The sequence below is a fragment of the Oreochromis niloticus genome, linkage group LG3 (genome assembly GCF_001858045.2).
Source record: "Oreochromis niloticus isolate F11D_XX linkage group LG3, O_niloticus_UMD_NMBU, whole genome shotgun sequence".
In the NCBI taxonomy this organism is placed as follows: Eukaryota; Metazoa; Chordata; class Actinopteri; order Cichliformes; family Cichlidae; genus Oreochromis; species Oreochromis niloticus.
Genome location: NC_031967.2, coordinates 56,007,209 through 56,033,330, shown reverse-complemented (window position 1 = coordinate 56,033,330; position 26,122 = coordinate 56,007,209). Strand labels below are relative to the sequence as shown.

General features: G+C 40.9%; 2 protein-coding genes across 2 annotated transcripts; both read right to left on the bottom strand.

Annotated features, from left to right (window-relative positions):
* Positions 1-242: 242 nt before the first annotated feature.
* On the bottom strand, positions 243-25,857 carry LOC109201185 (Fc receptor-like protein 5). Its single transcript, XM_025903513.1, has 7 exons — positions 25,729-25,857; positions 25,128-25,163; positions 5,732-5,992; positions 5,407-5,652; positions 5,171-5,320; positions 1,623-1,721; positions 243-773 (listed from the first exon to the last, which is right to left on the bottom strand). Exons 1-7 carry the CDS (start codon positions 25,757-25,759, stop codon positions 676-678), a joined length of 921 nt encoding a protein of 306 aa, XP_025759298.1. The 5' UTR covers positions 25,760-25,857; the 3' UTR covers positions 243-675.
* LOC112841719 (low affinity immunoglobulin gamma Fc region receptor II-like) lies at positions 19,073-25,117 on the bottom strand. Its single transcript, XM_025903543.1, has 4 exons — positions 24,694-25,117; positions 24,369-24,614; positions 24,115-24,282; positions 19,073-20,009 (listed from the first exon to the last, which is right to left on the bottom strand). The coding sequence occupies exons 1-4, from the start codon at positions 24,983-24,985 to the stop codon at positions 19,855-19,857; spliced, it is 861 nt and encodes a 286-aa protein (XP_025759328.1). The 5' UTR covers positions 24,986-25,117; the 3' UTR covers positions 19,073-19,854.
* Positions 25,858-26,122: the final 265 nt, after the last annotated feature.

Below are 26,122 nucleotides of genomic sequence, written 5' to 3'. Positions count from 1 at the left end.
CTGAGGCATCTGTCATCAGTGTTCTCTGAAACACTTTTAAGTAAATTCATCATATTGTGTATAAAGGTGGGCTAAGCAATGACCTGTGTCTGATAATCAAAGAAAACACTTTAAGTGTGTAGAAAGAAGAGTTTCATTTCATCATAATAATCATTTTATTTCACAGTGAAACAGAAGGACAGTTGTGCATGTACATGACTCCTGTAAGTGAGCATTTGTTATGTTAACAAAAACCGATTAAACCGTTTTCTTCATTTATGGAATATTTCTAAACCGAGAATTGTAGTCTCCTCCTCTGAACTAGAGAAACTTGTGAGTGCATTTGTGTCATCGTTCAAAGATTACTGAACTGTTTACTGGCTTTTACACCTCCAAGCAACCCAAACTGCTGCAGATAGACTCCTAACACGTTCCAGCAAGTGAGCTCACATTATTGCATTTATTGCAAGACTGAAGACTAGGATGAGGGGAAGGCTCCAGAAAAGTTTACCACTCCAGCTCCATTTAGCTGACTCCTTCAAAAGTTAGAGAAACTGCTGTGAAAAATGAACGCCTATTTAACTGTTATTTGGTGGGGTGGGGGTTTTGTGTATTGTGTATAGCCAGAGCCCACTGCCATATTTTTGAGTTCCCTCCAGGTAGTCTGGCTTCCTCCCCCAATCCAAAGACACACAGTTAGTGGGTTAAATGATGATTGTAAAAGGAGGGTGTGAATGTGAGTGCGAACGGTTTTCTGTCTCTCTGTTTTAGGCCTCCAACCCACCCACATGACCCTGAATTGCACAAATGAAAGAAAATGGATGGTTAGATGGATAATATATGAAAAATGTCAGATCACATCTGCAGATACAGTCTGGGTTTTTTTTTTTCTTTTTTAACACAGTTTGACCACAAGATATAAAAAAATCTCATTCTCATTTAAATTAGCTGTAGAGCACAGAGAAGTCCAAGCGGCTCCAAGTGGTTCAAAATGCTGCAGCAAGGCTTTTAACCCACAGCAATAAATTTTCCCATATCACTCCTATACTAAAATCCTTGCACTGGCTTCCGGCTGGGTATAGATATAAGTTTAAAATCCTCACCTTTACGTTTATGTCTCTGCAAGGTGAGGCCCCCACCTATATCTCGGAGCTTCTCCAACCCTATTCTCCAAAACGGACTCTTAGATCCACTGATAGTGGTCTTCTATCTATTCCACGGACTCGTTTGAAAACGAAGGGGGATCACGCTTTTCAAACCCTGGCTCCAGTACTGTGGAACGGTTTACCCTCCCCGCTACGCACCATCGACACTGTGGCTTCTTTTAAAAAACAGCTTAAAACACATCTGTTTAGACAGGCATTTGGGTAATGTTAGTGTGTAATATGTTGTTTTATTTTATATTTATACTGTACTATTGCTTTGTTTGATATGCTTTTATACTTCCTTTATATTGCTATATTGTTTGTTTGTTTGACATGCCTTCATTCCCATGTGAAGCACTTTGTAACAGCTTTTTGTCTTAAAAAGTGCTATATAAATAAATTTTACTTGTTTACTTACTTACTAAGTCTGCTCACACACCCCTATTTAAAAAAAAAGTCATCTTGAACCATGATGGAGACAAAGGACAGCAGCTGTACATTTTATAGTTGCCTCTTCTTGCTTCTCTTTGATGATGATTTCTCCATAAGTGACATCTTCTGTTCTCACTGCTGAGTCGACTGCAGCTGCATCACTCTCTGCACACGAAAACACATAAAGCGAGCATCAGTGCAGGCAGTACAGTCCTATAGATACTGCTGCTGTTACATTAATGATGACATAAAAATCATTCAGATTAATCATGCTCCACCTTTTTGTGCAGGACTGAAATGGGACATGATGGAAAACTGATCACATCCAGCAGCAAACATCAGTATACTACTGCAGATAAAAATCATTACAACTAATAAATATCTTGTTTATGTTTCTTAACTTAATGTGCTATTTAAATAATAAAATCTTGTTATTATGGTTATTATTTATCAGACTATGAATAATAAACACAGCCAAACATCAGGATAGAGAAAAAGAAGTAAAAAATCAGTGGCATTAAAGAATAGAAGGGAGAGAAACAACTAAACCTGGTATGTGGGGTTCTTTTAAACCACCCTGTCCTAGATTCAAGGATTCAGGGTCACCTGATCCAGCCCTACCTATATGCTTTATCAAAAAGCAAAGTTTTAAGCCTAATCTTTTAAGATTAGAATCCAAACTGGAAGCCGGTTCCATAGAAGAGGGGCCTGAAAACTGAAGGCTCTCCCTCACATTCTACTTTCAAATACTCTAGGAACAACAAGTAAGCCTGCAGTGCGAGAGCGAAGTGCTCTAATAGGGTGATATGGTACTACAAGGTCATTATAATGAGATGGGGCCTGTGTGTCTCTTGTTTTATTACAAGAAACACACAGACCTGTCACAGCTAAATAAACTTAAAACACACATTTTCCTAATGTGTTCTCAGCCTCCTATACTTCTAGATGAAGGGAGGTAGCAATTTTAATACATAAAAATATTAATTTTACAGTACTTAACACAGTTATAGATCCAGAGGGTAGATTCCTAATCATTAAATTATCTATACTTAACAAAAAGCTATGTATTGTAAGTATATATGGCCCAAATGTTAATGACCCCTTATGGGGTTATGGGGGTGCTCCGCCTCCGAGCTGGGGATCTGGCTTGGGTCTTTGGGGGTTTGGTTACTGGTTGGTGTGTTGTCGGGGTTGTAGGTGGGTGTGTGCACGCGGGGCCAGCCCTGGCGTACAGGGTCTCTGGTGCATCGGCAGAAATGGGGTCCTCTTCAACTGGCGGGGAAGTTGTCACATCCTTGCAGGAGGTCTCAGCTCTCCAGGAGTCCTGGAGCGCTCCAGCAGGTGGGGGAAAGCTATAGCAGAGGTGGAGAATGAACTCAACCTGGGTGTCTGTTGTCTTATGTAGTCTGGGAGATGATTGGATAATGGGGTGGGTGTAGTTTCCTCTGTGGTGGGGTCGAGGGGGGGCCCTCGGGCTCTGTGGAGCTTGGTGGTGCTGCTACTGTTTGCCCTGGTCCGTATGGGTCTTAGACTCCACCTCTCTGGGAATACCTCCCCAGGTTTGGGAGGTTATTTCCCCCCACCACACTCCCTGCCGGCGGTTGATGCCCCTCAGCCATCGGTGCATTGGTGGGTCTCGGTGTCCGGGGCTGGGCGTTCAGGTATGTACCTGCTCACTTCTGGTGGCTGCTTGGCGGGGCCTGGTTCCCGTGGCTCAGTCGGGCCCTTTCCGGGGGATGGGGGGCCCTCAGACCCTGGGCATCTGGGCTCGGTTTGCTCTGACACAGCTGGCGTAGCCGGTTGCCGGCAGATCCTGTGGCCTTGTCACCACAGCCCCCTGTGACGACGATGTTCCTGGGTCTGTTGACCCAGCGTTTTAAGTTTTAGTTTATCTGGATGTTGATGTTTATGTTTAAGTTCTTTAGGTTAGCTAAGTTCATTTGTTTATTAGATTCCCCTTTAGTTTTCTACCACTGTATTTAGGTTTCCCTCACCCTTTATGTGTTTCATGCTGCATGTCTTATGTTATCCAGTTCCTGTTGTCATGTCTGCTTTCCATTCTGCTTCCTGTTTTATTGTGAAAGTCCTTATTCTATGTGCACTGTGTCTAGTTTTGCTTCGCCCTGTCTCGTTAGGTCTGATTTGTCCCGGCCGGGTTTTGTTCTTTGTTTTTTGTGTTCAGCATTCAATTTTGCCAGTTTAGTTCTATTTAGTTTCTCCCCAGTGTGCTTGTGCCTTTTTGTTTTTGTACCTTTTTATCAGCCATATTAAACAGCTCACCTTTTGTTAATATTCAAGGTTAGTCTCACGTTCCTTCGTGTCTTAAATGATAACAGTAAATACTTACAATTTGCTGCACACTGCAGCCTGCAGTGTGAGAGCGAAGTGCTCTAATAGGGTGACATGGTACTACAAGGTCATTAAGATAAGATGGGGCCTGATTATTTAAGACCTTGTATGTGAGGAGCAGGATTTTGAATTCAATTCTGGATTTAACAGGAAGCCAATGAAGGGAAGCCAAAACAGGAGAAATCTGCTCTCTCTTTCTAGTCCCTGTCAGGACTCTTGCTGCAGCATTTTGAATTAGCTGAAGACTTTTCAGGAAGTTTTTAGGACTTCCTGATAATGAATTACAGTAATCCAGCCTGCAAGTAATAAAGGCATGAAATAGTTTTTCAGCATTACTCTGAGACAGGATATAATTTTAGATATACCAGAACTAAAGTAGAGATTGTATACCGAGTATATACTTTCACAAGAGTACTGCTGTGAAAGATGAAGATGGAGCTGAACGCTAGATTTGAACTGACCACAGACCAAGGTGATCACAGAGCTATTAGTTCTGAAAATACCGTTTGCACACAAGGAACAGAACTCTCCATTAACAGACTTCTACAAACACAGAACAACTACCGTGTGATCTACAGTATCATTGTAGGCTTTGACTAAGCTTTCAAAAATATGTATCACTAAAATGATCCATACATTTTCTTAACAACTGGAGCAGGAGGACTGGAGCTTATCCCCACTGTGATAGTGTGAAAGGTGGGCTGCACACCAGACAGGTTTCCAGTTCGTCACAGGACTAAGAAAGACAATTTAACAATCTTACACTACATCCAATTTAAAATCACTAGTTAACACCTATCATGTCTTTAGACTGTGGGAGGAAGAACTGCCCCCATAAAGAACGTGCAGCTTAAACAGTTTACTGTTTAAGCTGCACGTTAGTGTGAGGTGAAGAGTAAAGATAGTCTTCTTTGCAGTGTTTTAAACCTTGTGGTCTGTAACCATGAAAACAGCTCTGTGATGGTTATTGCTGCTCAGAAGAACAACCAGAATGCTTTGCAGTCTGTTACTTCCTCATACAGACCTTTATCTCTTCCTCCGCCAAAAAACAATCAGAACATTTGATATCAGTACATTAAAACCCAGGAACCTTGTTCTAATTTCATCTGAATGGCTATATTGAGTAGGATATGGATAATTAATAATAAGGAAAACTCCACAGAGCTGCTTTTAATGAAGTTTGATCTTTCCTTTGAATATTGTTAAAATTGAAAAACATACTAACGTGAGGTGTTAATGCAGCACATAAAGAGTGTAAGTCTCACCTTTAAGTTTCCTGTCAACATGTCGTTCCACCAAAACAACCAGTAACATCACTACTAACACAACACAGACTGTTCCAGCTGTCAGCAACACGGGGACAAGTGGAGAGGAACCAGCAGAAGAGGCAGGTGGAGGTGTGGTGGTGTGTTTCTCTAAAATAAAGCAAACACAGTCATTAAGTTGTCGTCACATTGTGAATGTTGAAAGCTGCAGAAACACAGACAGGTGAGTGTGTCACCTGTGACAGTGATCCAGCTGGATGGAGACTCTCCATGACCGCTGATGTCACACTTGTAGAGGCCTTCATCAGACCTGGAAACATGCTGGATGGTCATGTGACCTGCGGAGTCTTTCCCAGTGAAGACGCCATCTTTGAAGAAAATGGCTGGGAGGTTGGAGGGAGTGGTCTTTGTTTTACAGAGCAGAGTGACGTCATCTCCCTCCATCACAGGGAGGACAGGACTCTGCAGGATCACTGATCCACCTCAACACAGAGACAAACTACAGCATTTCATCCATTTACACACAGCTTCATCAACACTAACTCCACACACTCAGCTTACCAGTGACTGTCAGGTTAACCATGTTACTGATGGGACCCTCTCTGGACTCACACCAGTAAACACCTCTGTCCAGTTTGTGGAAGCCAGTGATGTTACAGGAAGAATCAGTTAATTTTCCCCACTCCTCACACTCAGCTCTGGTGTCTCTCCTTGTGTTTCTCCTCAGAGTCCATCCAGCAGAGCTGTCGTCCTCCTCACAGCTCAGAGACACAAAGTCTCCTTCAAAGAACTGAGAGCTGCTGGGACTCACAGTCAGACGAGCTGTGATGGTTACAATTAAATATTTCATTGTTTTGCAAAGTAATATTTTTTTATTTAAATAAGAACTAAACAATCTTTTCCGTGGTTAGGGCTGCCACGCTAAACATGTTAGCATAAGCCAACAAACAAATATTTGAAATATTTAAAAGAAAATCCCTGACCTTGGTTTGTTGTCCAGTAAAGCATTGAAGTCAGAACTAAAGATAAATGACACTTAGATTGGTATTTAAAGGACTGTGGTTTATTTTAGCTCATTTTTAAAAGCTAGAACTGGATGCAGCAAGTTTAGAAAAAAACGAGGCAGAGATGATAATAACTCTGTTTTGAAAGGAAAGTTTAGCTTTATTCATAGATCTCTGGTCCGCTTACATTATTGTGCAGTCACATAAATGTAAAAGGATTAAAGAATGTGTTTTTCAGGTCCTGTAGAAAAAAAGACCTTGTCATAGTTTGCACGTCCTCTCTGAATACTCTACAGTCCAAAGACATGCTTTTTATTAATAGTTAGTCTGATTATAATTAGAAATGGGAAACATTGTTACTCTGAGCATGAAGTCATGTGTCCACTTTAAAGTAAAGCTGATATAATAACTAACTAAACTCTGTCAAGTTCACTGGTTCACAGAGTAAAATTTCCCCTTTAACCTGCTGTTCGGTCCATTCAGCCTGGTTTCTTGCTCTAACAGAAAAGACAGTAAAAGTTCAACATTTAAAAGAAATATATTCTTCACTTACAGAGCAGATGTAGTAGAGACGCGTCATCCATTGTCCTCTTGACTGATGTGGCCTGTTTCCTCTTTTTGTCACACAGTAAACCCCGCCCTCTTCCCCATATGCTTTTTTGCCTATATGTAAGATGTGTGCAAAAGATAGATTAAACCAGAAATTCAAAAATGTTGTTTAATAGAAAATGGCACAAAAACAGAATCTCAGATGTTTAGAATGTTTTGGTATTTGAAAAACATCGACTCGTTTTGAATTTGAAGCACTGCACGAACTGAGAACTGTGGTGACCAAGTGACAGTTTTTCCCAGATATATAACTTCCGTTACTCAACACAGATGGGCCTCTTTTTTAGAAACTGTTCTCTGCCCATAATCATGTTTGCAGTCTGCTTCATGTTGTTTTACACCAGTTTTGACCCCACCATCTAAATGCTGAAGCATTAGACCAGACTATGTTTTTACAATCTTCTGTTCTCTGATGTTGGCAAGCCTGTGTGAATTGTGACCTCAGTTTCCTGTTCTTAGCTGTTATTATGTCCTTTGTGCTGTGCATACCACGCTCTTCTGAATACCTTGGCTGTAATGAGTGGCTATCTATGTTCCCTTACTATTACCTTGAAGCAGTCTGCCCTTTGACCTCTCTCATCAACACTTTTCAGACAATTCTCTGTAAACTGTATAGATGGTTTTGTGGGAAAATCCCATTTTTTTTCTGAATTACTCAGACCAGCATCAACAACAATGCCACATTCACCTTCACTTAAATCACCTTTCAGCATCATTCTGATGCTGACTTGGGACCAAGAATGGAAATATCTGTACTTCTAATGCTGATGTGCGCTTTAATAGCATGTTAATTTGAGTGTTCATTTCTTTATATATGTTCGCGTGCCTACCTCTGAGTGTCTCAGCCTTATGTGGGGACAGAAATGAGCTGTTGTGAGTTGCAGGTGAAGCACTGCTATAATAGCCATGGGCTGTGGTTTCAGACTGATATGAATATAAATGTGAGAGTAAAAGATACCACAGAGTGGCTCATCAGTGTGAAACTGGGGGACAAAAAGTATCAGTATATTTAAAAGGTTCAGTTTGCAGGCCTGCATTAACATTAATTAATTAACAGATGTATATTATTTAATGTCAGGTAATATAGAATATTATAAGGAAAATATTTGATGTTCGTGTAAAAGAAAATATTCGGCATAATATTATTTTTGTTCGCTAAACAGGGGTCCGTTCTTCGTACCTCGCTTACTACATCCAAGATCAAATGACACATCCAAGATCAAATCATCGCGCCAACTTTGAGCTCGCTAATCCGGTTCTCCGAACACACCTGTTGTTGACGATTAGTATAGCTGGATGAAGTAATCTGAGATCACTGGGTGGCTTAAAAGGGGCTACGCATCGATAGTAGAAACATTGATCGGCAACCCTGTGATTGGTCGGCGAAGATGTCGAAGGCACGCGCTCAGTATTTTTCGGCAGCAGAGCAAGAACTCTTGATTGAGGGATTTCAGGAGTTTCAGAGTTTAATTAAAACGCAGGGGAACACTGCAAAGGCTGCAAAAGCAAGGAGAGAGGGCTGGCAGAAAGTTGCTGACAAATCAAACTCGTAAGTAATTTATTATATTATATTACATTATATCCTCTTTCACATTAGAGCCACAACAGGACCCACTAGTAAAAGTGAAATATAAGAATATTCCACAGAATGGTAATATTTATCACTTATATTCCTTTTAGAGAGAGAGAGAGAGAGAGAGAGAGAGAGAGAGAGAGATAAGTAAATAATACCCTCACGGGAAAATCGATATCTCTCTATGAGCACACCGTCGCGCTGAGCTAAAGGATCCTGTCTATCCCGCAATATACGCTAAATTCTGTAAACTCTCCTTATCAATCTTGCACCTTCCTTGCTCGCGTACAAACGGACAGGACATGGCTGCGACAGACTTCCCAAATCCACCTTCGCTTTTATAGCCGTGGTCTCTCATCTTGATTACACGAAGTGTTTTACTATTACTACTCTAAAATATGAATTACATCTGAAATAATCAAATACATGAAATAGAATGATTAATAGTACATTTCCCTTTTTTTTTTTTTAGGAAATGACCTGTATGTATCTGTATGAAATCAATAAAAGAATCAAATACTGCATTATCTTTAGTTACATTGATAATATTTATTTATGGAAAAACAGTGGAGAAATATCGCTGTTGCTTTCGTATAAATGAAGCGGACATACCTGAGTGGCCGCGATCTAATCCTGTTTACATAAAGTAAGCCTGCTCCCAAGCAGGTTTACGCTTACGGATCTGTTGCTATTCCACGCGTATATAAAACAGGTCTGCAGCTCCGAACCGTAGCAAAGGGACCTCTGGCTAATACGTCGGGTTCGTGTCGGGCTCGTAGCCGAAAACTAGCTTTACTTTGTTGTCTGGGTCAACTTTGCTAGTGAGAGACAGAGAGAGGCGTTGAAAGGCTCCAACGGAACTTATTTTTTTGGAGGAAAACACGAACACAGTGTACAGTTGAGTCTTAATAGCTTACTTACAAATGGGCTCGTCAGGCACTCTTCTTGGCTGCAGTGGTTATTATTATATTTACATGCTTCCAGCTCCCGTTTTTGCTCAATGACAACTCGTACTTTTCCACTCACCTTTTTCTCCCTCCCTCACTCACAGACACATAAAGGGTATGGCAGTCTATTCTCCCTGCAGCACGGACTACACTGCCTATGATGCTACATTCTTTAGGGCTATGCCTGTAGCATCCTGCCTATTGCGCTCATCCATCCATTCACTTCTGCTTATCCTTTTCAGGGTCGCGGTGGCGCTGGAGCCTATCCTAGCTGTCATAGGGTGAGAGACGGGGTACACCCTGGACAGGTCGCTGGTCTGTCCCATGAAACCCATAAAAAAACAATGATCAGGAAACAGAACTTAAACATAAAACACTGGAAAACACCCAGGACCGTGACAGTTCTTGAGCTGGTAAACCACAGTTTCATGTCAGGTGTAGTTCCTAAAGCTTTTAAACATGCTGTAGTCAAACCCATGGTTTAAAAAACTGCTCTTGATCCAACAATTCTTGCAAATTGCAGGCCTATCTCCAAACTACCTTTTCTTTCCAAAATTCTTGAAAAGATGGTTCACAGCCAATTAATGACATTTCTGGAAAAACAAAATGTTTTAGAGGTTCCAGTCTGGTTTTAAACCATTTCATAGGACTGAATCAGCCCTTTTAAAAGTTTTTAATGACATATTTTTAGCTACTGACTCTGAGGACTGTGTTGTTCTTGTGTTTTTAGATTTGACAGATGTGTTTGATACAGTGGATCATGCCATTTCACTCACTTGTTTTGAGCACTGGGTGGGCATTAGGGGCACAGCACTGGTGTACAGAAGGGCGCACATCAGTTTAATGCTGGGTTGTGCTGTAATAGTTATCCTCGGTCAGAAGGAGAAGCTGACATCCAGGGAGTAGATTGTAACAGGTGGAATTTATTTGCACTCAGATTGATGGTACAAGGAGATATGGCATAATGTAGGAGGATGTAGAGGGGTGATGTGGAGTGGTTTCTGCGATCAAGAACAGGAAAAGCATTACAACATGAATACAGATTAAAGGGTAAGAGAGCTAACCATGAATTTCTCTACAACAACTATGCTACGGCTGTGCATCAGTTGGATAGCGCTTCGTAACAGCGTTCACATTTATTAAAGCACTACCTAAACTGAACCACAAGATGGCCCTCCAATACAAGGGACAAATATTCATATTGAGGCAGTTAGTAAGCAGTCAGCCCTCTAGTTAACCACTACGTAATACAATAATATTACAGCACACAAAGTTATGTGAATTGGTAAAGGGAACAAATAAAGCTGGAACAAGGCTAGAAACTATCAAATAACTGAGCCACCATAGCTATCATTAACTAGCACATATGCCAAAGGTAGCTAAAACCAATACGCACAAGTAATAGGCTAGAGCATCTTAAACATGGAATGCTAACTCACACAGCATTCACAACAACTACGGGGCGGGCTATTCGTTTTTCTTCCCAGCAGCTCTCCTCTCTCATCAGCCCAAGAACAAGTCAGGCTATCTCACTCAGGGGTCCCATGAATCCCATGACTGCACAGAGGCTGCTGGGTAATGTAGTTGATGCTTACACTGACTTTTCTACAACCGCAGTGGTTCAGGTCCTACTTTGCCAGGCAAACTTTTTTGTGCTAGTCTCTGTGACCATGTGTCGTCCTCCGCTCGTCTCTTCTGTGGTGCCCCACAGGGCTCAGTTCTCGGCCCCCTCCTCTTTTCTTTGTATCTGCTCCCTCTTGGTTCTATACTGAGAAAACACTGCATTGCATTTCACTTCTGTGCTGATGACTGTTAGATCTATTTCCCTCTAAAGAAAAAACACACAGCCTTTACTTCAGTGTCTTGATGACATTAAGGTTTGGATGTCTCTTAATTTTTTAAAATTCAATGACAAAAAGACTGAGGTGATGGTTTTTGTAGCCCCTCTGAGACCCCCAATGTGTATTTAGATTCCTTGGCCCAGTATAATAACCCAACTATATAAAAAGTAAGTTTGTGCTATGTGGTCTGAAAGTACCAGATGCTTTCAGACAGGGGCGATTCTAGGATCAGAGCTTTGGGGGTGCTGAGCACCCAGAGAGCTGCCCAACCAGGCAAGATAAACTTTACACGTCACACTGAGACTTCTTCCCTGTCTCTGTCAGTCCCTGCATCCTTAAATGTCTCCAGTTGTCCCGAGTTCCCTCTGACTGTCTCCTTGGTGCATTTAAACCCCTGTTCCTCCCTGTCCTCATCGTCTGTTGTCTTCATCTCCATTATCAGTCATCATAATTTTACCATCTCTGTGCAAGTCTGCAAATTTCTTTATTAAATCATAAGATTCTTAAATTCAACAAGTCTCTCTGTGCCTGGGTCCTCGTCTCAAAACATGACATCACTGTTTTGTACATTTTAACACAATTTAATCCCCACATCTGAGAAAGAAAGGCAAAACACTTTTTTTGAAAAGTCTGTAACAAAACCATCAAATCTGATAAAGGTTATTTAAATGCTGCAAAAGAAGAATGGATTGGAATAAAAAAAAATACATATCCTCACCTTAATTACTGTGGGAGAATAATGAATGATGCTCATACTGAGTAAAAAGTAAACTGAGTGCATGTTTTGGACAGAGATTCACTTTTAATGTGTATGTATAATATAATACAGATACATAAAAAACACTCCCAAAACAGAATAAATTATTACAAATAAAAATCTTTACTGCAGATACTAATTTTACTAATTTAATAATACTACTTTTGTGTTGTAAGATTTATGAGTTTCATGCTTTCATAGTGGTACTTGGGAGAGCTTGACATTTTTATCAGGTGGTACACACTGTAAAAAGTTTGAGAAACACTGATAAGTGTATGTGTGCTTTTGGAAAACATTTAAAGCTGCAGTATAGAATCTTTGAAACAAGCTTAAAACACTTTTAGAATATAAACAGAGCACTCTGCTTCTCTTTACAGCTCCTCACTCCACCAGAGCTGTTTGGCACTTTCTGATACTGTACTGCGGCAGTCATACAGACAACTGGACAGTCTAAAAGTTGGCCGACCTATTACTGGCTGAGGTTTTAGTAGAGTTGTGGCTGAACCACATAAATATGTATCATTAAATATATCCTCCCCCTTTTGTGAGTGTGGACGCTTCCTCTCTTTGCTCTTTAAATGCAATGGCGATGAGCAAGCTAATACACAGCTAAGGAGCACAGATAACATGACCAAGAAAGTAGACTCTTTGCATTATTATAAATCCTCAAGCGATAATCCCCCCTTGGACTGTCTTGGTGCAAAACCAAGACATAAATCATGTCTCCTTGAAGGGGGAGGACGTATCACAGGCAGAGCACAGCGAGCTGAAATCTCTGAAACCGACTGGCCTTCACTTCCTACGAGACAGAGAAGCTCTTCTACCCCTGTATACGGGAGGAAACAGGACTGGACAACCGTGAATAGGAAGGTTAACAACAAACCTCCAAAACAACTGAATGTGAAACTGCAGAACAGATTTGCTCCACTATCAAAGGACCCTGGATCTATATCGGACAACCATCCATCTAAAAGTAGCGAAGTAAGGTCTGAAAATCTGTTGAAAAGTAAAAGGCCACAGGGAAAGCTAAAGGCTAGGCCTGAAACTCTGATTGTAGGTGACTCTGCCGTAAAGGATGTACAAAGGATGTGCGGTAAGAACACTAAAGTCCTCTGCTTTCCTAAGGATATGGTCAACAACCTAAAGGAGAGAATTCTTCAAATTGCAGATGAATATCCAACCGTGACAAACATTGTTCTGCATACAGGGTCAAACGATGTGTCCAAACAACAGTCGGAGGTTCTGAAACGGGACTTTACTGGATTATTAAACACTGTAAACTCTCTGAATGCAGCTGTATTCATCAGTGGACCTGTACCGCCTGTCAGAGGAGGAGACGAGAGATTCAGCAGGTTGTTTGCACTGAATAAATGGCTCATATCAGCATGTACTGACCACTCAGTGCATTTTATCAACAACTTTAATATTTTTTGGGAACGCAGGCATCTGTTTAAAGCAAATGGATTTAATTTTAACAAGTCTGGGGTGAAACTGTTCACCTCCAACTTGTTTTATTCCATACGTCATCCATCTGTGCTTGGTGCCAAAGCTGAGATAAACGAGGAGTTATCTCATAAAGAGGAACAAACAGTACTCCGAGAACAGACAAAGCCCAGCAGAAACCTTGAGGAGGAGCTCCATCTGCCCCCACCCGGGAAGAGCCTCAGAAAGGAGAGATGTCTGAGGCAAGAAGAGGGGTCCCTACTCGCCTCCAACTCTCTCAACAACACCAACGACCAGGACCAGGGACCACGACCTTCCCCAGTCCCCCAAACCCCTGACAGGCCATCACCCTCCTCCCCCTCCCTTTCTCCCTCCTCCCCACACCTGAAATTCACTGAGGAGATGATGGAGCGGGTCAATGCTGGGCTGAGATCTACCCCCCGGCCCAATCCCTTTTTGTCCCCCATAAACCCCCACCAGAGCAGCCAAAGGTTCGCCATCGGGCCCCGCCCTCAACAGAGCAATCGAAGTTACATTGCCCAGCCTCGCTCCCCTTAGTTCCTCCTTACCACCTTCATGCTCTGTCTCCGCAGTCTGATGTGTGATGTGTTGAGGGTCCAGGCTGCGAGGATTATGGCAGTGGTGACTTTTCCCAGGAGAAGCTGGGACCCTGTTTATTAGAAGGTTTTAAAATTTCTGTACTTTTAGGTGACAGAAGGAGACATGTGGCCTGGTCAAAACACAGAGAGCTGCACTCTAAAAGATCTTTAAATATAGTAAACATACCTTGTGTGCCACAGACTGCTCCCAAACACGAGGGGGCAAATAATACCTCTAAAACACTTAAGTTGGCTTTATTAAACGTTAGATCTTTAGCTGGGAAAACATTTTTAATTAATGATTTAATCACCGAGCACAGCCTTGATTTTATGTTTGTAATTGAAACTTGGTTGGACCAAAGTAACAGTGGAGCTGTTCTCATCGAGTCGACCCCTCCTAACTACAGTTTTATCAGTGAGGCCAGGGTGAGCAGGAGAGGAGGGGTTGCTGTCTTATTTAATGAATCATTTCAATGTAAGCAGCTATCTCCTGGAAGTTTTCAGTCTTTTGAATATGTGGCTTTACAGCTGAAGGCCCCATCCAAAGTTGTGTTTCTTAATGTTTACAGGCCTCCCAAATACTGCACAGACTTTTTTAATGACCTCAGTGAACTGCTGTCTGTGTTCTGTGTTGATTTCGACTGTGTAATTATTGTTGGGGATTTTAACATCCATGTGGACAACCCTCAGGACAAAGGGACTAAAGACCTGAGTAACACTCTGGGCAACTTTGGGCTGACTCAGCATGTAACAGAGGCCACACATAATAGAGGACACACTCTTGACCTACTGATCTCCAAGGGCCTGAGCATTTCAAACGTTACTGTGTCTGATGTGGGCCTGTCTGATCATTACTGTGTTTTCTTTGAAAGTAAAATCTCAGCCCACACAAATATATCAACAGCAGTGATCACAAAACGGTGTATAACTGAACACAGTAGTGAGATCTTTAACCAGGTCTTCCCATTAAGACCTGACATGTCCAGAGGTTCAGTCAATGAGCTCGTCAATAGCTTCAATGCTAAAATGTTAAATGTAATGGACACTATTGCTCCCATTAAGGTGAAGGTCATCTCTGGAAGGAAAAAGTCTCCATGGAGAAACTCCACACTGGTGAAAAATGAAAAAAGAGAGTGTAGGAAAGCTGAGCGCAGATGGAGAAAAACAAACCTCCAGGTTCATTATGACATCTATACAGAGAAACTTCACAATTATAACTTACAACTGAGGAGTGCAAGGAGGTCCTACTTCTCTGACATCATCACCAAAAACAGTCATAACGCTCGGGTCTTATTTTCTACAGTTGACAGGCTAACAAACCCTCCTGTGTCAGTGGCAGCTGAACTTCATTCGACCATGGCCTGCAATGACTTTGCCAAATTCTTCACAGAAAAAATCCAGAAGATTAGACAAGCAATTAATACATCAACAGCAGATCCAGGAAATGTACTGTGTCCACTGAAAAACTGTTTAAACACCATCAAACAGTTTCACCCTATTAACAGCAAAGACCTGGAGGACATGTTAGGTCAACTGAACTCCTCTTCTTGCTGTTTAGATGTCCTGCCAACAAGTTTTTTCAAAAAGGTCACAAAGACTTTGGAGTCAGACCTGTTACAGATCGTCAACTTTTCTTTAATATCAGGTGTGTTTCCAGAACCACTAAAAACTGCTGTAATTAAACCTATACTGAAAAAGGACAATCTTGACAAGACACAAATGAATAACTACAGGCCGATCTCAAATCTCCCATTTTTAAGTAAGATTATTGAAAAAGCAGTTTCTCAACAGCTCAATTACTTCTTAAAACAGAATAACTGCTATGATGCCTTCCAGTCAGGTTTTAGACAGAACCACAGCACTGAAACCGCTCTGACCAAAGTGTTTAATGACACATGTCTGAATACAGACAGTGGAACAATGTCAGTCTTAGTTTTACTGGATCTCAGTGCAGCATTTGATACAGTTGACCACAACATATTACTCAAACGACTGGAGAACTGGGCAGGTCTTTCAGGAACTGTACTAAACTGGTTCAAAACATACTTAGAAAACAGGAAATACTTTGTATCAATAGCTAACTTCACATCTGAGCAGACAAGTATCACATGCGGAGTTCCCCAAGGTTCCATCTTGGGACCCCTTCTGTTTAACATATACATGCTCCCACTGGCACAGATTATAAAGAACAACAAAATAAACTATCATAGCTACGCAGATGACACACAAATATATATCACATTGTCACCAGGAGACGGAGGCCCTGTACAGGCTCTTGGTAAATGCATTGAGGAAATTAATGACTGGTTGTGCCACAATTTTCTCCAGCTAAACAAAAATAAAACTGAGGTAATAGTCTTTGGTGCAAAAGAAAAACGATTACAGGTCACCAGAGAACTTCAATCTATACACCTAAAAACCACAAACCAGGCGAGAAATTTGGGTGTAGTGATGGATGCAGACCTAAACTTAGAAAAACACATTAAGACAATAACAAAATCAGCTTACTATCACCTCAAGAATATTTCAAGGATAAAAGATCTGATGTCTCAACAGGACCTGGAAAAACTAGTCCATGCATTCATCTTTAGTAGGCTTGATTACTGTAACAGCATCTTTACAGGTCTACCTAAAAAATCAGTCAGACAACTACAGCTCATTCAGAACTCTGCTGCTCGAGTCCTCACTAAGACCAAAAAAGTGGACCACATCAGTCCAGCTCTGAGGTCTTTACACTGGCTGCCTGTCCGTCAGAGGATAGACTTTAAAGTTCTGATGCTGGTCTATAAAGCTCTGAATGGTTTAGGACCGAAATACATCAGTGACCTCCTGACCCAGTATGAACCTTCCAGATCCCTCAGGTCATCTGGATCCGGTCTGTTATCAGTCCCCAGAGTCAGAACCAGACACGGAGAAGCTGCATTTAGCTTTTATGCTCCTTATATCTGGAACAAACTCCCAGAAAGCCTCAGATCAGCTGAAACACTCAGTTTATTTAAATCCAGGTTGAAGACTCACCTGTTCTCAACTGCATTTGAATAAAGCACCAAATCCACACTTAAGTTTAAATTTCAAAACCTACTTTTTAACTACTGATTTTATCTACTGTTCTGATTTTATCTACTGTTTTGATATTTGATTTTATACACTGTTTTGTTTGTTTGTTTGTTTGTTTGCTTGTTTTAATCAAATTTAAATCATGCTTTTTATTTGTTTTTGTTTTTAATGTCTCTGTAAAGCACTTTGAATCACCTTGTTGTTGAATTGTGCTATATAAATAAACTTGCCTTGCCTTGCCTTAATTTTAATCTCCCCAATCAATGATAATGTTATGTTGGAATGTTGGTAAAGAGGGTCAAAAATGTTTCAACCCAGTTTGTTTTGCAGATTCTGTATAGCAGCTTTTATATAGGGAGAAAACAACTTCGAGATTGTGTGAGTAAAATCAGGTTTTTTCTCTTTGTCAGTTTAATAGTTTCTGTTTTGCCCGTCACTGTTCCCTGTCTGTTTTCTTACCTGGTTCTTCCTGACCTTGTACTTTCTCCTCACGTTCCCCACTTTCCTCTCTCCCTCTTTGGACTGACAATCACACACAAATAGATTGTATTCAATTAGATGAAAAATTACATTAATATGAAAAAATACTATTAAGATCACTAACAAAAAGTCCTCTCTCAGTCTACTTTCAACCAAAAGGCAAATAACCAAACCACATGAACATCTAATAAAAGATATAAATCCAATCCAATCCAATCCAACTTTATTTATATAGCACTTTTAAAAACAACAAAGTTGACCAAAGTGCTTTCCAATAATAAAACAGAGATAGCAGTTAAAAACCATACATTAAGCATACAATGAAATCAATAAACAAAATAAATATATAATTGAAAAAGAAGATAAAAATAAGATAGAAGATAAATATTGAAACACTGATCCAACATTATTTTTGATTGACGGATCATTTGATTTTACACTTTTACTTGAATGAGGCTCCTTTTTTTGAAAAAACTTCCTTATATCCATTATGAACCTGGCTGTCTCTCTGTACACAAACACACACACACAGCAACAGGACGGTCAAATGTCGCTGATTTTACTACAGAGCAGGACGGATTGTAGGGTAGCAAACATCGTCGGAAAACATGTTTTCACCACTGCAGGTTACCTGGTGTAATGTTTTTCAGCTAAAAAGAAACATGGTCTGACTCCTACCTAACTATATAAAGAGTAACTGAAGGTTAAATGCAGCTAATATGTCCTGTTTTAAGCCAGGCACTTACACCTCTGCTCAGCTGCGTCTGCTGCCGCTTTGGCAGCAACGGCTCTAGAGCCAGAGTAGGGGAGAGCCGAGCTGGAACAAACCATTTTGGGGGGGGGGGGGGGGGGAGTGTTATCTATACTTTTGTTATTAAAATGTTATGTCTCAACCAAGTACTGTATGGTTTTTATATTTTTAGCAGTGTGTCACACAGTCAGCAAATATTGTCCAAAAAAAGTAAGAAATCTTTGGGGGTGCTTTGATTCATTTTGGGGGTGCTGAAGCAGCCCCCAAAATGGGCTAAAATCGCCCCTGCTTTCAGATTATCTTTCGGTGTTGGAGAGCTTGTTGGTGCCATTTAGTGTCAGTAGATGGCAGCAATGTCCCTCTTGATCATCAGAGGGACATTGCTGATGTGTGTGTGTGTGTTTAAACACACAGCATACAAGTAAACTCCCACCCACAAACACCTTTATGTGTCCACATGCCAGACCCACGGTCATTTTTGGCATGGCTACATTTGCTACAAGAAAAATCCATGGAGGAGAAAGAGTAATGGGTACAGAAAAAAAAATCAAAGGCAACGAAACCAAGTTTCATCTCTGAGTCCACTGCCCAGGCCTCACACATGTGCTTATAGTTAAAGCCATACCAGCTACCATCCATTACTTTAACATACACAGATGTGGCTCTGAGGCATCTGTCATCAGTGTTCTCTGAAACACTTTTACCAGTATAAGTAAATCCATCATATTGTGCATAAAGGTGGGATAAGCAATGGCCTGTGTGTGATAAACAAAGAAAAACCTTTAAGTGTGTAGAAAGAAGAGTTTCATTTGATCATGATAATCATTTTATTTCACAGTGAAAGACAGTGAAGGACAGTTGTGCATGTACATGACTCCTGTAAGTGAGCATTTATTATGGTAGCATAAACTGATTAAACAGTTTTCTTCATTTAAGGAATATTTCTTAACCGAGAATTGTAGTCTCCTCCTCTGAACTAGAGAAACTTGTGCATGCATTTGTGTCATCGTTCAAAGATTACTGAACTGTTTACTGGCTTTTACACCTCCAAGCAACCCAAAATGCTGCAGACAGGCTCCTAACACGTTCCAGCAAGTGAGCTCACATTATTGCATTTATTGCAAGACTAAAGACTAGGATGAGGGGAAGGCCCAAGAAAAGTTGACCACTCCAGCTCCATTTAGCTGACTCCTTCAAAAGTTAGAGAAACTGCTGTGAAATATAAGTTCCTATAAACATTTAACTGTTATTTGGTGGGGTGGGGGTTTTGTGTATTGTGTATAGCCAGAGCCCACTGCCATATTTTGGAGTTCCCTTCAGGTAGTCTGGCTTCCTCCCCCAATCCAAAGACATACAGTTAGAGGGTTAAATGATGATTGTAAAAGGAGGGTGTGAATGTGAGTGCGAATGGTTTTCTGTCTCTCTGTTTTAGGCCTCGGGCCACCCACATGACCCTGAATTGCACAAATGGAATAAAAATGGATGGTTAGATGGATAATATATGAAAAGTTTCAGATCACATAACATCTGCAGATACAGTTGTTTTTCTTTTTTCTTTTTTTAACACAGTTTAACCATAAGATATAAAAAAAATCTCAATCTCAATAAAATATAGAAGTCTGCTCACACACCCCTATTAAAAGTCATCTTGAACCATGGTGGAGACAAAGAACAGCAGCTGTACATTTTTGCCTCTTCTTGCTTCTCTTTGATGTCGATTTCTCCATAAGTGACATCTTCTGTTCTCACTGCTGAGTCGACTGCAGCTGCATCACTCTCTGCACACGAAAACACATAAAGCGAGCATCAGTGCAGGCAGTGCAGTCCTATAGATACTGCTGCTGTTACATTATTGATGACATAAAACTCATTCAGATTAATTATGCTCCACCTTTTTGTGCAGGACTGAAATGGCGCTAGATGCAAAACTGATGTCATACTGCTGCAGGTAAAAATCATTACAACTAATAAATGTCTTGTTTATGTTTCTTAACTTTATGTGCTATTTAAATCATAAAATCTTGCTATTATGGTTATTATTTATTAAGTATTTTCTTAAAAGGTCAGACTATGAATAGTAAACACAGCCAAACATCAGGATAGAGAAAAAGAAGTAAAAATGGCATGAAAGAATAGAAGGGAGAGAAACAACTAAACCTGGTATGTGGGGTTCTTTTAAACCACCCTGTCCTAGATTCAAGGATTCAGGGTCACCTGATCCAGCCCTAACTATGTGCTTTAGCAAAAAGCAAAGTTTTAAGCCTAATCTTTTAAGATTAGAATCCAAACTGGAAGCTGGATCCATAGAAGAGGGGCCTGAAAACTGAAGGCTCTCCCTCCCATTCTACTTTTAAATTCTCTGTCCCTGCAGTGCGAGAGCGAAGTGCTCTAATAGGGTGATATGGCACTACAAATTCATTAAAATAAGATGGGGCCTGTTTGTCTCTTGTTTTATTACAAGAAACACACAGACCTGTCACAGCTATAAATGAACTTAAAACACTTGAGTTTCCTAATGTGTTCTCAGCCTCCTATACTTCTAGATGAAGGGAGGTTGCAATTTTAATACATAAAAATATTAATTTCACAGTACTTAACACAGTTATAGATCCAGAGGGTAGATTCCTAATCATTAAATTATCTATACTTAACAAAAAGCTATGTATTGTTGGTATATATGGCCCAAATGTTAATGACCCCTTATGGGGTTCTGGGGGTGCGCCGCCTCCGAGTTGGGGATCTGGCTTGGGTCTTTGGGGGCTTGGTTACTGGTTGGTGTGTTGTCGGGGTTGTGGGTGGGTGTGTGCACGCGGGCCCAGCGTACAGGGCCTCTGGTGTCCTGTACGCCAGAAATGGGGTCCTCTTTAACTGGCGGGGAAGTTGTCACATCCTTGCAGGAGCTCCAGCTGGTGGGGGAAAGCTATAGTAGAGGTGGAGAATGAACTGAACCTGGGTGTCTGTTGTCTTATGTAGTCTGGGAGATGATTGGATAACGGGGTGGGGGCATTTTCCTCTGTGATGGGGACGAGGGGGCCGCCTCGGGCTCTGTGGGGCTTGGTGGTGCTGCTACTGTTTGCCCCAATCCGAATAGGTCTTAGACTCCATCTCTCTGGGAATACCTCCCCAGGTTTGGGAGGTTATTTCCCCCCCACCACACTCCCTGCCGGTGGCTGATGCCCCTCAGCCATCGTTGCACCGGTAGTTCTCGGTGTCCGGGGCTTGGCGTTCAGGTATGTACCTCCTCACTTCTGGTGGCTGCTTGGTGGGGCCTGGTGCCTGTGGCTCAGTCGGGCCCTTTCCGGGGGGTGGGGGGCCCTCAGACCCTGGGCATCTGGGCTCGGTTTGCTCTGGCACAGCTGGCACAGCCGGCTGCTGGCAGATCCTGTAGCCTTGTCACCACAGCCCCCTGTGACGACGAGCTCTCATTGTCACGTTCCTGGGTCTGTTGACCCAGTGTTTTAAGTTTTCGTTTATTTGGATGTTGATGTTTATGTTTAAGTTCTTTAGGTTAGCTAAGTTAATTTGTTCATTAGATTCCCCTTTTGTTTTCTACCACTGTATTTAGGTTTCCCTCACCCTTTATGTGTTTCATGCTGCATGTCTTATGTTATCCACTTCGTGTTGTCATGTCTGCTTTCCATTCTGCTTCCTGTTTTATTGTGAAAGTCCTTATCCTATGTGCAGTGAGTCTAGTTTTGCTTCGCCCTGTTTCGTTAGGTCTGATTTGTCCCGGCTGTGTTCCCACCTGTTCCCCATCCCCTCATTATCCTCCTGTGTGCATTTAGTTTGTGTTTTCTCATTCAGTTTTTGTCAGGTCGTCTGTTGTTCCTTTTCATGTTTCCCTGTTGCCAGGATTTTCCACATTCACGGTTTTGTTCTTTGTTTTATGTGTTCAGCATTCAATTTTGTCAGTTTATTTCTATGTAGTTCCTCTCCAGTGTGCATGTGCCTTTTTGTTTTTGTACCTTTTTATCAGCCATATTAAACAGCTCAGCCTTTGTTAATATTCAAGGTTAGTCTCACGTTCCTTCATGTTTTAATTAAATACTTAAATAACAGTAAATACTTAGTATTTACTGCAGCCTGCAGTGCGGGAGCGAAGTGCTCTAATAGGGTGATATGGTACTATAAGGTCATTCAGATAAGATGGGGCCTGATTATTTAAGACCTTGTATGTGAGGAGCAGGATTTTGAATTCAATTCTGGATTTAACAGGAAGCCAATGAAGGGAAGCCAAAACAGGAGAAATATGCTCTCTCTTTCTAGTCCCTGTCAGGACTCTTGCTGCAGCATTTAGGATTAGCTGAAGGCTTTTCAGGGAGTTTTTAGGACATCCTGATAATAATGAATTACAGTAGTCCAGCCTGGAAGTGATGAATGCATGAACTAGTTTTTCAGCATCACTCTGAGACAGGATATTTCTAATTTTAGAGATACCAGAACTAAAGTAGAGATTGTATACTGAGTATATACTTTCACAAGAGTACTGCTGTGAAACATGAAGATGGAGCTGAAACAAGGCTATATTTGAACTAACTGACCACAGACCTACTTTCATGAAACCATTTGTAACCACAGGAAAAATGCGACAGGATGTCAGAGAAACTCAAAAAATCATTACATTTCCTCAAGTGAAGTCCACAATTGAAGGATTTGTCACTAATAAAATTGTGCAGAACTGATTAATAATTTAATGTTTGCCTTAATTGTTTGCGTGTGTATGTGTGGCCTGCAGTAAAATTTGAGCAGCTTATGAGTTTTCATCTGAAACAGGAAACTGGATGATCACAGAGCTATTAGTTCTGAAAATACTGTTTGCACACAAGGAACAGCACTCACCGCTAACAGACTTCTACAAACACAGAACAACTATTGTGTGATCTACGGCATGATTGTAGGCTTTGAATAAGCTTTTAAAAATGTATCACTAAAATGATCCATACATTTTCTTAACAACTGCAGCGGGAGGACTGAAGCTTATCTCCACTGGGATAGTGTGAAAGGCAGGCTGCACACCAGATAGGTTTCCAGTCTGTCACAGGACAAGGAAACACAATTTAACAATCTACACACCTACATCCAATTTGAAATCACTAGTTAACACTTATCATGTCTTTAGAATGTGGGAGGAAGAACTCACTCAGCACAGTGAACTGTTTAAACTGCGCGTTAGTGTGAGGTGAAGAGTAAAGATAGTCTTCTTTGCAGTGGAGAGTTTTAAACCTTGTGGTCTGTAACCATGAAAACAGGTCTGTGATGGTTATTGCCACTCAGAAGAACAACCAGAATGCTTTGCAGTCTGTTACTTCCTCATACAGGCCTTTATTTTGTCTCATTGCTGTTTTGGGCCTCCTCTTGAGCCAGAAAACAATCAGAACATTTGATATCGGCACATTTTAACCTTTGTTCTAATTTCTTCTGAATGCCTATATTTAATATGATAGAAGAAACAAATTATGTGTTTGATACCTGAGATTACTTTTGTATTATTATTATTTGTTTAAATATAAAAAGTACCTTTTGGGCAGCATTTGACATGGTGGTTAGCACTGTTGTCTTGGAGCAAGAAGACCCTGTATTTGAATCTACTATCTGTCTGGAGTTTACATGTTCCCTCTGTTTCTGTGTGAGTACTCCTCCAAAACATGCACTTAATAGAGTTAGGTTAACTGATGATGTCCAGGGTGTACCCCACCTACCTGGGATACTCTCCAGACCTCCTGCTGCTCTAACTGGACAAGCGAATGGATGGATATTACATAATAAGGAAAACTCCACAGAGCTGCTTTTAACCAAGTTTCATCTTTCCTTTGAATATTGTTAAAATTGAAAAACATACTAACATGAGATGTTCATGGAACACATGAAGAGTGGAAGTCTCACCATTGAGTTTCCTTTCAACATGTCGTTCCACCAAAACAACCAGTAACATCACTACTAACACAACACAGACTGTTCCAGCTGTCAGCAATATGGGGAGAAGTGGAGAGGAACCAGCAGAAGAGGCAGGTGGAGGTGTGGATGTAGGTGGAGATCTGTTGATATGTTTGTCTAAAATAAAGCAAACACAGTCATTAAGTTGTCGTCACATTGTGAATGTTGAAACCTGCAGAAACACAGACAGGTGAGTGTGTCACCTGTGACAGTGATCCAGCTGGATGGAGACTCTCCATGACCGCTGATGTCACACTTGTAGAGGCCTTCATCAGACCTGGAAACATGCTGGATGGTCATGTGACCTGTAGGCTCTTTCCCGGTGAAGACGCCATCTTTGAAGAAAATGACTGTGTTGTTGGAGGGAGTGGTCTTTGTTTTACAGAGCAGAGTGACGTCATCTCCCTCCATCACAGGGAGGACAGGACTCTGCAGGATCACTGATCCACCTCAACACAGAGACAAACTACAGCATTTCATCCATTTACACACAGCTTCATCAACACTAACTCCACACACTCAGCTTACCAGTGACTGTCAGGTTAACCATGTTACTGATGGGACCCTCTCTGGACTCACACCAGTAAACTCCACTGTCCATTTGATATGTGTTACTGATCTTACAGGAAGAACCAGCTGGTTTACCCCACCCATCTCCACACTGAGTCCTCTGTTGTTTGCTTGTGTTTCTCCTCAGAGTCCATCCAGCAGAGCTGTCGTCCTCCTCACAGCTCAGAGACACAAAGTCTCCTTTAAAGAACTGAGAGCTGCTGGGACTCACAGTCAGACGGGCTGTGATGGTTACAATTAAACATTTCATTGTTTTGCAAAGTAGTACTTAGACACAAATTTTTAAATGAGAATTAAATTATTTTTTCTGTGGTTAGGGCTACAAGCCTAAACATGCCAGAATAAGAAGCCAACAAACAAATATTTGAAACATTTAAAAGAAAATCACTGACCTAGGTTTGTTGTCCAGCAAAGCATTGAAGTCAGAACTAAAGATAAATGACACTTGGGTTAGTATTTAAAATAATAAAGGACTGTGGTTTATTTAGCTCATTTTCAGCCCCTGAAAAGTATAACAATCATTAAAAGGTGGAACTGGATGCAGCAAGTTTAGAAAAAAAGAGATAATAATAACTCTGTTTTGAAAGTGAAAGGAAAAGTTTATCTCAGCTTTATTCATAGATCTCTGGTCCACTCACATTATTGTGCAGTCACATAAATGTAAAAGGATTAAGGAATGTGTTTTTCAACTGCTGTAGAAAAAAAAAGACCTTTTCATAGTTTACAAGTCCTCTCTGAATACTCCACAGTCAAAACATTTTTTTAAACATTTTAACTCTGAGCATGAAGTCATGTGTCCACTTTAAAGGTAAGTTGATATAATAACTAACTAAACTCTGTCAAGTTCACTGGTTAAAATGGTAAAATGTCCCCTTTAACCCGTTGTTAAAAACAGCGGGTTAAAGCAGGTTTTTATCTTCTTCTCCATCATTGCTTATTTACAGAACAGACAGTAAAAGTTCAACATTTAAAAGGAAGATATTCTTCACTTACAGAGCAGACGTAGTAGAGATGCTTCATCCATTGTCCTCTTGACTGATGTGACCTGTTTTCTCTTTTTGTCATAGACACAGTAAACTCCGCCCCCTTCCCCCACATGTTTTTTTTTTTTTACCTATATGAGTGATGTGTGTAACAAGTAGATTAAAAAAGAAATTCAAAAATGTTGTTTAACAGAAAATAGCACAAAAACAGAATCTCCAATGTTTAGAATGTTTTTGCTCTTTGAAAAACATCGACTCGTTGAAGCACTGCACAAACTGAGAACTGGGGAGACTAAGTGACCGTTTTTCCCAGATATATATCTTTATATGCTCAAAACATACGAGCCTCCTTTTTAGAAACTGTTCTCTGCCCATAAATCATGTGTGCAGGCTGCTTTCATGTT